This window comes from Pongo pygmaeus, chromosome 15, assembly GCF_028885625.2.
Source record: "Pongo pygmaeus isolate AG05252 chromosome 15, NHGRI_mPonPyg2-v2.0_pri, whole genome shotgun sequence".
Classification (NCBI taxonomy): Eukaryota; Metazoa; Chordata; class Mammalia; order Primates; family Hominidae; genus Pongo; species Pongo pygmaeus.
The window spans coordinates 92,948,984-92,963,941 of record NC_072388.2 but is presented as its reverse complement, the minus strand read 5'-3'; the positions used below and the strand labels follow the sequence as shown (position 1 = coordinate 92,963,941).

General features: G+C 51.8%; 1 protein-coding gene and 1 long non-coding RNA gene across 2 annotated transcripts; one reads left to right on the top strand and one right to left on the bottom strand.

Moving 5' to 3' along the window:
• Positions 1-318: 318 nt before the first annotated feature.
• Positions 319-2,583, bottom strand: FAM181A (family with sequence similarity 181 member A). Its single transcript, XM_054447498.1, has 2 exons — positions 2,523-2,583; positions 319-1,723 (listed from the first exon to the last, which is right to left on the bottom strand). Exon 2 carries the CDS (start codon positions 1,634-1,636, stop codon positions 758-760), a length of 879 nt encoding a protein of 292 aa, XP_054303473.1. The 5' UTR covers positions 1,637-1,723; positions 2,523-2,583; the 3' UTR covers positions 319-757.
• Positions 2,584-3,561: 978 nt separating this feature from the next.
• On the top strand, positions 3,562-10,442 carry LOC129012141 (uncharacterized). Its single transcript, XR_008493567.2, has 5 exons — positions 3,562-3,678; positions 5,959-6,556; positions 7,597-7,702; positions 7,813-9,015; positions 10,205-10,442. It is a non-coding gene; the product is annotated as an uncharacterized LOC129012141 (long non-coding RNA).
• Positions 10,443-14,958: the final 4,516 nt, after the last annotated feature.

Genomic DNA, 14,958 nt, shown 5'->3' with positions numbered 1-14,958 from the left:
GGGTAAGGAGACCCCCAGAGGAAGCGTCCAGCCCCACAGCACAGGGCGGCGCTGATACTGCAGCCCCACCTCCCCTGGTTCCAGCGCCTATTCTCCAGCGCCTATTCCCCCCTTGGGGGTCCACGCCAGCATGTCCTTCCCTAATGGCTCCTGTCCTCTCCTCCTCACCCTCCTTCCTTTGAACCAAGCTCTTGGTCCCCAGCGCCCATTCCCAAATATCTCAGAGGTTTCAACCACTCCTGGCCTCCCTGAAACCAGCCACCTCTGCCAGCAGCCCTCAGCCTGGGTGGGGCTCATTCAACTTCATGACACCCAAGATATGGAAACTCCAAAAGAAATATCTTTATTCTTTTAACTTTCTCAATATTTACAAAGAACAAGAAGAACAAGAACAATGACTGAGATTGGCTCGCAGAGTGAGTGGCAGGTGAACAGATGCGTCACTCTGGCTTCTGGGGTGACTGCAAGGAAGGGCAACATCCCAGCACCCATGGTCTGCACAGGGACAGCGGGACAAGCTGCTGGGCCCTGGCCTGCTTGGGGAGGGGCCAACCAGGTCCAGCCCCCCAGCTTCCAAGGCTGCAAGGCTGAAGGGTGACTGCCTGAGGAGCCCCACCCCAATCCTGCCCTCCACTCCCATATGCACACAAACAGAAGAGGCCACAATGTGGCCCAGCCACCTCCTCACAGGAGAGCGCCTTGGGGACCTCGACACTCCTGCAGGCCAGAGGTGGGGGCTGAGGCCCTCTCGGCCCAGCTAGAGGTAGCCAAAGACATTGAAGATGGGTGGGGGCACAGCCGGCTTGGTGGGGATGGGTTTCAGCACCACCGGCCTGCATACCTTCTGCCCCAGGCCGTCCACATCCTTGCAGAGGTGCGCCAGCTCCCCGGGAAAGGCTGGGCTCTTCCTCCAAAGGCCCAGGCTGGGGACAGGACTCTGAGGCAGGGTCCCCAGAGGGCCCGGGTAGATGGGCTGTCCATGGTACTGGAAGGGGCAGCAACTCCAGGCATTGACGCGGCCCACCAGGGAGACCCCAGGCATCTTGAGCGGCTCCTTTTCAGCCAGGGCCCTTGGAGACATGGGCACCGGGGTAGTCTCAGGCCCTAGGGGCTCCAAGCCCTTGCAATTTTTCTTACCCTCGTAGGGAGGTCCCTCCCTGGGGCCCAGTCCCCCCTCCAGCCCCACATGGTAGCTGTGGGTGGGCCTCGGCTCTTCCCAGAAGGAAGCAGGCAGCTGTCTTTTCCTCATGGGCACCTGGCCAGGCTGGGCAGCTTCTGGATGCTGCCCCTGTGGGAGCTGCTCCTTAGCAAGACATTCCTCCCTGTAGGGGTTCCTCAGCGCCTTCTCCTTGCAGCCCCCACCCCCACCAGGGCTGGAATCAGGGCCCAAATCCAGGAGCAGCCTCCCGGGCCGGTCCTCAGACCCCCTTTTCAGGTAGGGCTCAGCAGCTCTGCCCGGAAGGCCCCGCGGGAGCCGGGAATACTTCTGGGAGAAGCGCTTGAGCTGCTTCTGCAGGTACTTGCGATGGTCCACGGAGCGGCGGCAGGGTGCGGACTTATCCAGGGCTGCCTTGATGTCGCTGGACGCCAGGTTCACGAAGTTCAGCAGCATCTTCACATCACTGTCGGATGCCATCACCAGGGGGCCACTGCACGAGGCTTTCCATGAAGAGGGTAGGCTCTGCTGGTGGCCGGCAGCTCCAAGGAAGGGCACCGAGCTGACCTGGGGGACAAAACAAGCCATCGGAGTCTCTCCGAGCAACCACACCCAGCCCTCCCAAAAGACCACAGCACCTGCCTACAAACAGTGTCCCCACCCCAGCACCTCTCAGCCCTAAACAGAGTCCTAGGTAGAGGGATGTGCCTGCCAAGTGGCTGAGCACTTCATGCACACCTGGGATGCGGCAGGCGCCAGCAGAGCCTCGCCCAGCCTGCTTGGGTCTGGTGCCCCTTCTTGCAGCCAAGGCTCAGAAAGGTCAAGCAACTCGCCCAAGGTGACCCAGCTACAGGTGGCATTGCTGGGGCTGGCACACACTCCCAGCCTGCCCCATCTCCCACACACCACGCTGCCAATGTGTGCAACTTGCCAGCGAGGTGTTTATTCTCTGAGCTGAGGCAACTGCTCCTCTTTAAAGCAAGGCCAAGCCCCCTTCCGCCCTGGTGGTAGCCTCCCCCTCCCACCACTCCTGCCCTCAGCACGAGGAGCACCAGCCCCCCTCCTCAGTCCCCACGCTCCACCCCCAGCTCTCACGCAGGACCAGGCAGGACCCCTGTCTGGCACTTAATCGAGACCTGCCTTGCGGGCTGATCTCAGGCTGTGGGCAGCAGGGACTCCCCCGAAGAAGCATCTGCAGCAATTTCATGCCTCCTCAGCCACCACCCACCGCACCTCGCCCCTCCCCCAGGCCCCAGCCTGCCCCCACACCCGCCACCCAGTCGGGCCAGAGCCACCGGGCCTCCAGCTGACCGAAGGTGTGGCCCGGGCCCCACCAACGTGGCCCGGCAGGTTCCCCACTGCAGACCTGGGACAGGCCCCGGCGCAGCCGGCCGAGCTCCGTCCGGCTGGAAGCAGTTGTGCAACCCTTGAGTGGGCTGAATGGAGGACAACTCCCCGGAGCTGGGGGGCCCCTCAGGCCAATCAGGAGCGCCTCTCCAGATACAAAGCATCCCAATCAGGCGGCGGCGCCCCGTTCCCACATTCTTTGCCGTCACAAATTGTCACCATGGGGACCATCACAAAAAAGACAGCTCCCAAATGCAATCATTTCCCGGTAAATTTCTACCCTTCAGCCCCACTCTCCTCGGCCTCCACGCCTCTCCTCCCCTTGACCTCGGTTCCCTGGTTTCTCAAGGGGGTGGGGTGTGTGTGTGTGTGTGTGTGTGTGTGTGTGTGTGTGTGTGTGTGTTTGTGTTTAAAATGTCCAGGATCGAGAAGGGGCTGGGCCTAGTGGAGACAGGCTTGCAAACCTCCCCCAAAGACTCCAGGCCTACAGCTGCCATGCTCCAGTGCGGACAGACAATCGGACGGGGTAAGCCAGGGCGGGCTGCTTTTCCCGCTGTCCTTGAGTGTTGAGTGGCTCTCTCACTCTCACTCTCTCTTCTCCTGTCTCTCTGTCTCTCTCTCTCTCTCTCTCTCTCTCCCCCTGCCAACACCACCACCCTCCCTGCCAGGATCCCCCAGGGATCCGGGATGGAGGGCCTTCAAGGTCGGGAGGTGCACTGATGCCTGTCGGAAAAGGTGGCTGAGGAAGGACTCTCTAACGAGGTGCTGGGATATCCATGGGAAGGGAGCTGGAGCTCTCAGGAATCTTGTCTTTATGTTTGCTTCCTCAATTGAGCTGCACAAAGCCTGAATTGCCCATTCAGCGCAGCCGGACAAAAGGTTGGCGTTGCACGGTCCCCTTGCATTTGTAGTCAAACAGTTAGGGACTTAAATCGAGTCGTCATGATGGAGAAAGAGGTGGACAAAGCCCATAGAATTGCCATCAGCAAACATTTTCCTGTGTCATATTAGCCAGTTTCCATGGCTCCCCCTGGCCTGCGGACAATGGCACAAGTTTGCACACTTGGCTACTGTCACCGTGCCAACGCCGGCGGGGCTGCAAGCAGGGCCGCTCTGAGCGAGCAAGGGAGCCCAGAGCCGCTGTTGGCCCTGCCCACCAACTGGTCAGAGGGAAGGTGAGGCTGAAGGCGAGGGCGGCCGCCTGGGAAATGCTAATGGTCGTGCCTCCGTGCCAGCCCAGCTCACGGGCCCCTTTCACGCCTCGTCATTTTTCTGCCCAGGCTCAGCCTCCTCTTCCCCCCTCCTCTCCTTCCCCTTCCTTTCCTCTTCCCCTTCTACTGCCTTCTCCTCCTGTCTCCCTCACCAGCCAGATGGCTGGTGGTCTACGCGCCAACCCACACCTCCGTACTACAACCTAAGATTTGGCATCTTAGGTTGCAGGACTCCTCCCTGGAGTCTCCCTACCCAGACTGGGGGCATTGGCAGGGCAGGGCCAGGGCCTCCATCCAGGAGTGATGGCCCCGCTCCTTCCCACTGGCCAATAGACAGCTGCTGTGGCCTGACTCCAAGCCATCTCCCCTACCCCCGGCCCGAGGGTCCCTACAGGCAAAACGAAGGATTTGGAGGAGATGGCCCGGTGCTGACAAGCTGTGACTCAATTTAGGCCTTGAAAGCCAGCACTGTATTCTCCATGCCCCTACCCTGCTGCGGGGTCGGGGAAGTGTGGACCGAGATGCAAGTGCCGCTGGACTGATGCATCCTAGATTGGCGGCCACTACGTGCCCTGGAGAGCTGCTCCTGCCTGCGGCAACCTCTGCATGGGTAAGAGCCAAACCATCATCATTTGAAGTACCAGAGATTTGAGGGCTATGTGTTTCTGCAGCACGTCCCAGCCCACCCTGACTGGTACAGGCAGGAAACGTCCTTTCTGCTCCAAAACATCTGGCACACATGGCTGAAGAGAGTGCCCTGAGGGCCCATGGCCACCAGGGCCAGCTCCCTGCTGCCTACTGCATGAGGCTGGTGTGCACAGCCAAGAGTTTGAACCTCTCCAGCAGCCGGCACCTGACTACATAACCACCTGCTTTGCTGTGCTCTGCCCTTTTCTCCCCAGGCCTTCTGTGCTTTGTGTGGGCTGCATCAATTCCTCTCTCCAGAAGGTCTTCTCTCTTCTAAGGGCATCAAGACATTTTAGAGCCACTCAGCTCAGCTCCCAGCTTCCTTGAGATCCCATGGCACCTGCAGCCCTGCTGGCCCATTCTGCACTGCCCACTCGTGAAGCGGTCTCTCCTTTCTTAGCCAGTAGTAAGCCTCCCCACCAGGCCCGTGGACTCCGTGGGAGGTGAGTCGGTGTCTTACGAAAGTCTTTCCAAAGCTCTTAATGTGGGCTGTTCTTCCACCAAACACTTTTTGAGGAAAGAGAGAAGGAAGAAAAGAGGGAAGAGAGAAAGGAAGGGGAGAGAAAAGTGGAAGAAAATGGATTCTTTGTGGACACCCAGCATGTGCCAGGAGCCGTATTCCACAACCACATGAAGACCTCACCTGACCCTCGGGGCAGCTCCGTGAGGGTAGTGTTGTGGTTGCCCTGACAAATGAAGTGAGGTTGAGTTACCTTCCCAAGGCTTCACAGCTGTTAACCAGCAGAGCTTGAACTTGAAGCCAGGCCCGTCTGTGTCCAAAGGCTGAAGTTGGATCTGCCTGGCCACATTGCCTCCTGGAGCTCCCGTGAGCACCAGACGCTGCCTAAGTGCTGCCGGCCACGAAGACCAGATTTTCTCCATGCGTCCTGGGTTCCACTCTTCTAGCCCAATGTTGGACCTTCCTGACTCAGGAATACGGGAGCTGCAGCTTTGGGAAGTCAGGAGCGGGGAGAGGAGGCAACTGTGGCTTGAGGCCAGGCCTCAGGGTGCCTCTGACCCACACAAGGGAAGGCTCTTCTGTGTTTTTCTCATTGGCCATATAGGCAGGTGGAAAGACAGCAGTAATCATACGAGTCATAAGACTCCCCCAGTGTTCTCTCATTATTGTCCTGGGTCTGGGCAGAGAGGGGATTATTTTTCCCATTTACAGTTGGTGACACACCCACAGAAGCCTCAAACCTGATTCTTGGGCCCAACTCAGCCAACCCTGTCCTCTCAGCCATTCTTCAAGGCCCAGCTCAAACATCCCCTCCTCCAGGATGCCTTGCACCAACTCCTAGCATTGTTAATAATGCCCCCTCCCATCCCTGTGTTCCTAGAGTCAAAGATGAAGTCTAACCTCCTTAGCTAAATGCAGAAGGCCCTTTGTAATCTGACTCCTACTAGAGCCTGGCACAGAGTAGCTTCTTACTAAATGTTTTATGAATTAAATACTTTGCGCATTCCACTGAGCAGGATTTTTCCTGTGAACTGTAAACAGCTGTTATCTGTCTTATTTTTTTTTAATTTTGTCTGTTGATTGTTTGCCCCGTCCAGGTGAGCTCCAGAAGGAAAGGGAGCTCGTCCACAGCTTTCTCTCTGTATCTCCTGTGACTTGAATGGACTCAGCACACAGCAGGCCTGAGTGAAGGATGCTTGTGTTTGCTATGGCTTACATGACAACGAATTGTCTGTGATCCTACAGGACTGTGGCACATGAGAGCTGGAAGCGCTTCTTCCCGACTGCATCGCCCAGCACCAGAGCCTGAGTTCTGTAAAGCTCTGTTAAAGGCACGTGAGCTGTGCTGGCTTCAACTGCCCTGAACTTGGATAAGCTGGGCCGCTGACGGCCCCTTCCCAACCAGTTGTTGCTGCCTTGGTTTCCCGACGGCCCACTGTGCTAACCCTGCCGCAGGGACTCCCAGCTTTGTATCAACTCCATTCAACACCTACTGTGTGCAAGGACCAGAGGGTGTGGAGGTGGCATTCCCTGCTTTAGCTTGATAAGTAAACATTTGTCTCCCGCCCACTCATCAGTGAAGCAGAACAACTCCCTAGCAATCTCCTGGGAGCCACCCCTCCAGAACCTCTGGATGTGGACAGACATCATCTCCTTCTAGGATTCAGCCAGCACATGTGTAGACTGCAGCTGCAAGTGAGAAGAGGCATCTGGCAGGGCATGCACAGGCCAAGCCTTAGGGACCCGAGGAGCTCATCTGGGCAGTGGGTTTTCAAATTGCTTTGAAGCAGAGATGCCCATTTAAAAATATGTGGAGATTCAGCCGGGCGCGGTGGCTCATGCCTGTAATCCCAGCACTTTGGGAGGCCGAGGCGGATGGATCACCTGGGGTCAGGAGTTCGAGACCAGCCTGGCCAACATGGTGAAACCCCATCTCTACTAAAAATACAAAAATTAGCCAGGCGTGGTGGCAGGCGCCTGTCATCCCAGCTATTCTGGAGGCTGAGGCAGGAGAATCGCTTGAACCCAGGAGGCAGAGGTTCCTTGAACCCAGGAGGCAGAGGTTGCAGTGAGCTGAGATTGTGCCATTGCACTCCAGCCTGGGGGGCAAGAGCAAGACTTCATCTCAAAAAAAAAATGTGGAGATTCAATGTGTAAAACCATGAGAACCATGGGCTATGAGTACAAATTTATTTTCCATGCTCAAATGCTTACCTTCTACTTATTTGCAAACAATGCATTAGAACAAGGAGTCTGTTCTGATGATATAAAACTTTGAAATCAGGAGATATGGATTATGGTTTCACATCAGCCATCAGCCATACTTTGTTTTGGTTGCAGAACATTTACAAAATCTCGGTTTATAGAGAGAAGCAGTTGAGATGTCAACTTTTTAAAAAAGTTTATCTTTTAATTTATTTATTTTTTGAGATAGAGTCTCGCTCTGTCACCCAGGCTCTAGTGCAGTGGTGCGATCTCGGCTCACTGCAACCTCTGCCTCCCAGGTTCAAGTGATTCTCCTGCCTCAGCCTCCTGAGTAGCTGGGATTACAGATGCATGCCACCACCCCTGGCTAATTTTTGTATTTTTAGTAGAGACAGGGTTTCACCATGTTGGCCAGGCTGGTCTCAAACTCCTGACCTCAGGTAATCCACCTGCCTCAGCCTCCCAAAGTGCTGGGATTACAGCTTTCAGCCACCACGCCTGGCCTAAAAAAGCTTCTCTTATGATCTTAGGATGGTCATCAAATGAAAGGAGTCCCTGGAGAAACTATTACCTGGTCCCCAGAGGAGTTAACCTGACTGCCCAAGTTCACCAGTCGGCAGCCTAGCGTGTCACCTTGTGAGTTAAAATGCATTTAAATGTATTTGTTTGTTGGTACATGTTTGGTAATGTTTTAAATTGCCAAAAATAAACGTTAAAGGAGATTTTACATTTTCACACCTCTACAGAAAATTCAGTTCCAAAAGATGGGCTGACTTCTCATTTTAGAGATGAAGACAGAGAGGCCCAGAGAGGGGCAGAGATTCATCCAAGGCAGAACCAGGCAGAACCAGGTAGGAGAAGAACCTGGGAGGGAGCTCTGCTCTGCCAGCCACCCGGTGCTGTTTCTCACACCTCATCATATGAGTGTAAAGTCCTGCTTGATGGAAATATGTGTCATATATTGTCATTTGTTCTTCTCAGTTGCCATGGTTACTCTCTTTAATTGATGAGGAAGTTGAGGCACAAATTGGGCTAGGAAACTTGCTGAAGGTCCCATGGGCAGTAAATGACAAAGCTAGGGTGAGAATGATCCTGAGATGCTGCTCCCACCGACAACTGTGAACCAATATGAGGGCTCCGTCTCCCTCCCAGGGGCCTTGCTAGCCCAGGGCTGCAGACTCTTCCCAGCCAGCCACCCACCCCTGCCCTGGAGAGTTAGGCCCGACCGACCACGCCAGCTCGGGGAACGTAACAAAGGCCACACGGAGGACAGAGTGGCCCGGCAGCGCCTCTATGGACGTGCGACGCAGACATCACAAGATGATTTATGTAACCTCTTACATAATGGCAGTATTTCTAGCAAAGACCAGCCTGCGGCAGGCTGTCAGCCGTAATCAGAGTGGACGTGCTTCTTGCTTCCTGGGAACAGGAGGCACCAGGTCAAAGCCAACCCCTTTGGCTGCCAGGCCGAGGGCTTCCTGTGCTGGTGAAGTTGCCTGGTGTGGCTGTGCCCTCAGAGGAGGCAGAGACCTTGCATTGCCCCAGAGTAGTCACAGCCCGGCTCAGCCAGCCCCAGCACCCCTGGCTGCAGTCCACCTCCAGTGACAGAAACCACTATCAGTGTGATCAAGGTCCACATTGGAAGTGCTTTCAACCATATTATTGTACCATGAAAGGGAGACTGGCTTTGGAGATGAGATCTTTGAGCTCTGCCCCTACCTGGCTGTGTGATCTTGAGGTAGTCACTCACCCTCTCTGGGCCTCAGTTTCCTGGTTGAATTACATCATCAATTCTCGACCTCTGTGCTGCACACATGGATATTGATATGGTGCTATCATGTGATACAGTGCTATATGATAGCATGCCACAAGTCGGTGCTACTTATATTTGGCAAATGATTTGGTTTTTCCTAGTATAAATCAGAGCAGATTCAACATCATAAAATCAGGTAAGCCCACTTACATTCCCCTGTGCATTCTTGAAAGGGATATGAATGAGTGGGGTTAGAGCTGGTGAGTCTGAGGACTCAAGCCCCAGGAAAAGAGGAGAGCTCATCCCATCTTCACCATGTGGAGTCTCAAGAGGGATGGGGTTCAGGGAAAGAGTTCTATGTTGAAGAAGAGTGGTGCAAACAGACCTCTGTGTCTTGTTCCTGATTTTGGGGGAAAAGCTTTTGGTCTTTCACCATGGGATATGATGTAGCTGTTGGAACTTTGTAGATCCTCCTCATCAAGTTGAGGATACTTTCTTCTATTCCTAATTTTCTGGGAGTTCTTGTCATGAATGGATATTAAATTTTGTCAAATGAATTTTTTGCATCAATTTATAAGATCATATGTTTTTTCTTTAGCCTATTTACAAGTTTTATTATGCTAAGATATAACATCATAACATTTACTATTTTAGCCTGCCTTTCTGTCTTTTCCTCCCTCCCTCCCTCCCTTCCTTCCTTCCTTCCTCTCTCTCTTTCTTTCTTCTTTTTTTGAGACAAGGTCTTGCTCTGTCACTGCAGTGCAGTGGCACAGTTGTGGCACACTGCAGTGTCTTGACCCCCCGGATTCAAGCAGTCCTTCCACCTCAGTGTCCGGAGTAGCTGAGACTACAGGTTCATGCCAACACATCCAGCTAATTTTTTAAAATTTTTTGTAGAGAGGAGGTCTTACTATTTTTCCCAGGCTGGTCTCAAACCCCTGAGCTCAAGCTATCCTCCCGTCTTGGCCTCCCAAAGTGCTGGGATTACAGGCGTGAGCCACCACACCTGACTGCATTTCACTTCTGATATCATAATCTATGTCTTCTCTCTTTTGGTCAGTCTTGCTAGAAGCTTGTTAATTTGATTGATCTGTTTAAAAACCAGCTCTTTTATTTTTTTTTCTATTTTTTTTTTCTGTTTTCAATGTCATTGACTTCTGCTTTTATCTTTATTCCTTTCTTCTTCATGCTTTGGGCTTATTTCACTTTTCTTTTTCTGAGGGCATGGCTTTGATCATCGATTGAGATTTGTCTTGTTTTCTAATGTAGGCCTCTTAGTGCTATAAAATTTCCTCTCAGCACTGCTTTGGCCACATCTCACAAATTTTGTTATGTTGTGCTTGCATTTTTGTTTGGCTCAGTATATTTTTGTTATTTTCTTTGAGATGTCCTCTTTGGCAACAAGAAAGACTTATGTGGGACTTTCTCGGCAACAAGAAGACCCACGTGGGACTTCCCTGGGGAGTTGATAATGCTCAACAAGTGGTTCTAAAGCATTTAATGAACACCTACTATGTACAGGACATTCTCTGAAGTGCTGGGGGTAGCAAAATGAATACGAAATCCATGCCAACAGCCTCGAAAATAGTTTACTGACCTCTTATTAAATGCTAATAATGTTTCAAAAACTTCCTCTGTATTAACTCCTTCATAATGAGGTGGATATTGCTATTATGCCTACTCTACAAATGAGGACACTGAGGCACTGGTTGACTAAGTGACTTGCCCAAGACCCCACAGCCAAAAGGGGTGAAGCTGGAGTGCAACCCAAGCCAATTACTGTGATTTTATGATTAATCATCATGATCAGTAAGCTCTGAGCCTCCTATTCCTCACCCTTGAAGTGGAGCTAAGGGTAGTTCCCTGGCAGGGTTGATAATGAGGATTAAGACATTAGCCATGAAAACTCAACAAACACATCAATCACCTGGTTCATAGTCGGTGCCCTTCCCTCGCCTTTGCCTCTCCCCTGGGCTGGATATAATGGGTGCCTGGGTAAAGCCGTAAAGAAGGGCTAGTGGGACAAAAGTGACATGGTAGTGGTGTCTGTGCCCTGCGGAGCATCCCAGATGGACCACCGCCCCACATTTGCGCCCCTGCTCTGCACGCTCCCCCACCCCCACACACCCATCACCTTGACTGTGTCCTCCAGCACTGATAGGCCTCGTCACTCTCCCAGGCACCAACCAGGAATGAAAAGTCTGTTTGATCTCAACCGTCATCTCGGGTTTGATTGGCGATGACTGGCAGGTGCCCTGTGGAGAGATTCCAAGGGTTCAGTAGATAGGACACTCTGATCTACTAGTGATGTCTTCCCTGAGGGAGGATGGAGATGAAGCCGGCTGTGTGCCAAGTGTCCCTGGATCCAGGTCGGAATCACAGGATGGGAAGCCAGGGATGTCAATACTTGGCATTCTGGTGATCCAACCCAGCCATTTTAATCAACGGATTGGAGCCCCTTGAGAAAAGCAGTGACTTATTCAAGCATATATTCCTGTGACCAAGATTCAAGTTTCCCACCTCCCAGGCCAGAATTCATCAGGTCCGTTCAACAGACATTTGTCACTAAGTTTCATCTCCAGGCCAGGCACTGACAGTCATGGTAGATATCTTACACATCTCATAGTATTTATTCTCACAACAACCTTTTGTGATAGATTCTAAAGTCATTCCCATCTGGCAGATGCAGAAACTGGGGCTCAGGTAGACTAAAGAACTTAACAGCTAGTGAGGGGCAGAGCCAAGATTCGAATCCTTACCTCCTGACTCTGAACCCAAATCTTTCTAACATGCTGCTTTGTTTCAGGGGTGAGAGGCAGCAGTGATGGCAACAGCCATAGCTTGAGTCAAGGCACCGAGACGGAGAGTGTTAGGCATTTTGAAGAGTGGAGACAGTGAGAAGCTCAGTGCAGTGGGGAGGAGAGGTCGCTGCAGGGAGTGAGGTGAGATCAGGTTAAGTAGAAAGGTTGAATCCCCCATGTATCTTTGCATGCAGTAGGCACGTAATACATGCTTAATGACTGACTGACTGAACGAACGAATGAATGAATGAATGAATAAACAAATCAGAACATAGAGTAAAATGGTTGGTTGGCTCCTAAGCCATTTTAGGAGCTCCAACAGCCAGTCATAAAACAATCTGTAAACAGCAAGTGCATCCTCAGTGCCTGGCTCCCACCCCTCTAGCCACACTGTCCCTCAGGTATGTTGCACAAACAGCACACCCTCGTCGTCAGAGAGGATCCCTTGCCTCCTGGGATGGGAGTTTCCAAGGGAAAAATGATGGGGCAGGGGTCTAACTCGCATTGAATACTGCAATGCCCCAAGAGTTAGATATTTGCCGTCTCATTTAATCCTCACTAAACAAATAAACCAATGAGTCAAAATGAGTCAATAAAACCCGAGATGGGTATTGTTCTTCCCATTTGACAGATTCAGAAACTAGGACCAGGGAGATAGAACTCTCCCCTAGTGGCAGAGGAGCTGGGGTTTGGGCTCAGCCGGTGTCTACAATGCCCTTAGGGGAAGGTGGGGTTGGTGGTGGACATTGTGCCCTCTTGCCTTACAAATTCCCAGCCCCCACCCCAGCCACCTGGAGCACCTGTCCTACTTGAGTAATAGAAGACTCTTCATCAGCATCTATCATTTAGTTCCTAGCCTCTGATCACAACTCTGTCTGTAGCCCCAATCTAGCCCATAACAAACTTTTTCAAAATTCTCTGAATATGCCGTCATCTCTCAGGAAAGGGGCATTTGCATCATCAGCAAAAGGGCCATTTTCACCTGCCTCGGCATTCAGCTCCTGCACTCCCTGACTTGGTCCTGGTGGGGCGCGCTGGGACTACGAAGAGTTACTGCTGTGAGTGCTGCGGCCCCCTTACCTCCACCCTAGCACCGAGGTGAGCTCTCCTAGACCAACGTTGACCCCTTGGATGGCATTCCAGTGCCTGGCACATGGCAAACCCCTTGAAGCATGTTTGTCACCCACAGAGGTCACTCACACACCTTAGGAGTCAGACGATTGCATTTCATTCCTGCCTCGCTCATCTGGGCAGTGATTTCATCTGTGTGGGCCTCACACTTCTCATCTGATAAACTTGGTGGAAACAGTGCCCAGCTCCCGGGCTGGGGTCCCTTCCAGCAGGCTAAAGGATGAGTAGGGGTCGTTTTAGCTCTGCTGCTCTGGGGTGGAGGGGAGACTGGGAGGAAGAGTGTGAGGCAGGAGAATAGGGTCTGGAGGCAGGGACCCTAAGGCAATTCACACTGACTTCCTAGAACTGAATCAAAAGGAAAACACCATCTTTCCACACCCAAGTAACAAGGATTAGAGGCTGCTCCCTTTGCAGACCCTACCCGTTTTCCCACTGTGTTGCACAAGTAAAATGTAAAGTACCTCTGATCAATCACCTCCTGCCACCAATCAGACTGTTCATGGGCCAAGTCTTTATTTACATAGTATGTAACTCTATATAACCAATGGGAAACCTCTAGAGGGTACATAAACCCTAGAAGATTTGCAACCAGTACTCTTGAGCCACTTGCTTAAGTATGCTCCCACTGTGTACTTTCATTTCAGTAAATCATTGTTTCATTCTTTTGTTGGTTTGCTTGTGCATTTTGTCCAATTTTTTGTTCAAAATACCAAGAACCTGGACAACTTGTAGTCAAGACCCTCCACTGGTAACAAGCATATAGATAAAGGAGAAGATTGGGAAGACGTGGGCTGGAGGGCTGCAGACCACTCCCAGGGTGAGAGCTCTTGCTGATGTTTCAACAGATCTCAGCCAATCCTCCCCAGAGAAAGAAGCATGGCAGTGGATGTGAGTTCAGGTGTGTTCAGTGGACCTTAAAGTTGGGTCTGTAGCCACATCCCCAGGGTGAGGGTCCCTGGACGAGCCCTGAACAGGGCCAAGTCAAGCAAGAGCCTCTTCTCGCCCCCTTCCCTGTTCCATTGCCAGTTATTTCTTTAACCTTATCCACTGGTCATCCTTCGCCAGACACATCCTTTTTCTTGCTGTTCCTCAGGCACCAGGCTCACTCCCACCCAAGGGCCTTTGCACTTGCTGTTCCCTCCTGGAATTATCTTCCCTTAGCTGAGTGGTTGCACTGATAGGCTTGCCACGTGTTTGTGTAAATAAAGTTTTATTGGAACACAGCCAGGCCAGTTTTATTGGAACACAGCCATAGACATATTGTCTATGCTGCTTTTGCCCTACGACAGTGGAGTTGAGGGTTGTGACCGACCCCAGAGTGCACACAAAGCCTCAAGTATTTATAGTCTGGTCCTTTAGGGAAAAAGTGTTGCCAGCTCCTGCCTTGGATACTTGCACAGCTCACCCTCACCAGCTTCTCTGTCTTTTTTCAACTCACTAGCTAGTGCGGGCTTCCCAATCTCCATCCTCACCTCTTTCTCTGCTTTCTTCCTCTCCCTGGCTCTGGGCACATGAGATCTCTGGGTATTGATTGCACTTCATTGCCTGTCTGCCCACCACAGCACAGGTCCCAGAGGGGCAGGGACTTGGGTTCTTGTTTCTTGCTGTATCCCTATGCCTAGAACAGGGCCTCACACCCAGACGTGCACAGGAAATACACTGTCAATGAATGAGAGCTTCCTACACTCCTGGGCACTGGCCCAGCCCACGCCTCTTGGCCCCTGTCAGTTTCTCTTGCCATGGAGCCAGGGTTTTGGCAAGTCCCTTGCCAGGTCTCTCCCCAAGGAGGTTGAGTCCTATCATGAATGGTCACAGTCCCCAGAAACACCCAACCTGGGTTCAGGGGAGCCCTGCACCACATCCGTTTTATGAGGCTCTCATTATATTAAAAAAATAAAATGTTTGAGGTGATGCACATCCCAAGTACCCAATCTGATCATTACACATCATATACATGTAGCAAAATATTACATGTACCCCCAAAATATGTACAACTATTATATATCAATAAAATTTTTTAAAGACATGCTAAAACCAGGGGTGCAGAAATGATCGTATTTTCAGTGTTGACATGGAACAAAATTAACACTTTTAATGCACAAGTTCACTGTTACATTTCACTGTTACAGCTCATGAAATCGTTACAGAGTGTATTTTCAATATTAATTAAATTTTATTAACAATGTTAAAGTTTACTGGACTATTAA

Excerpts from the sequence above, each read along its gene's own strand:
- FAM181A (XM_054447498.1), bottom strand. The coding sequence starts at position 1,636 with ATGGCATCCGACAGTGATGTGAAGATGCTGCTGAACTTCGTGAACCTG.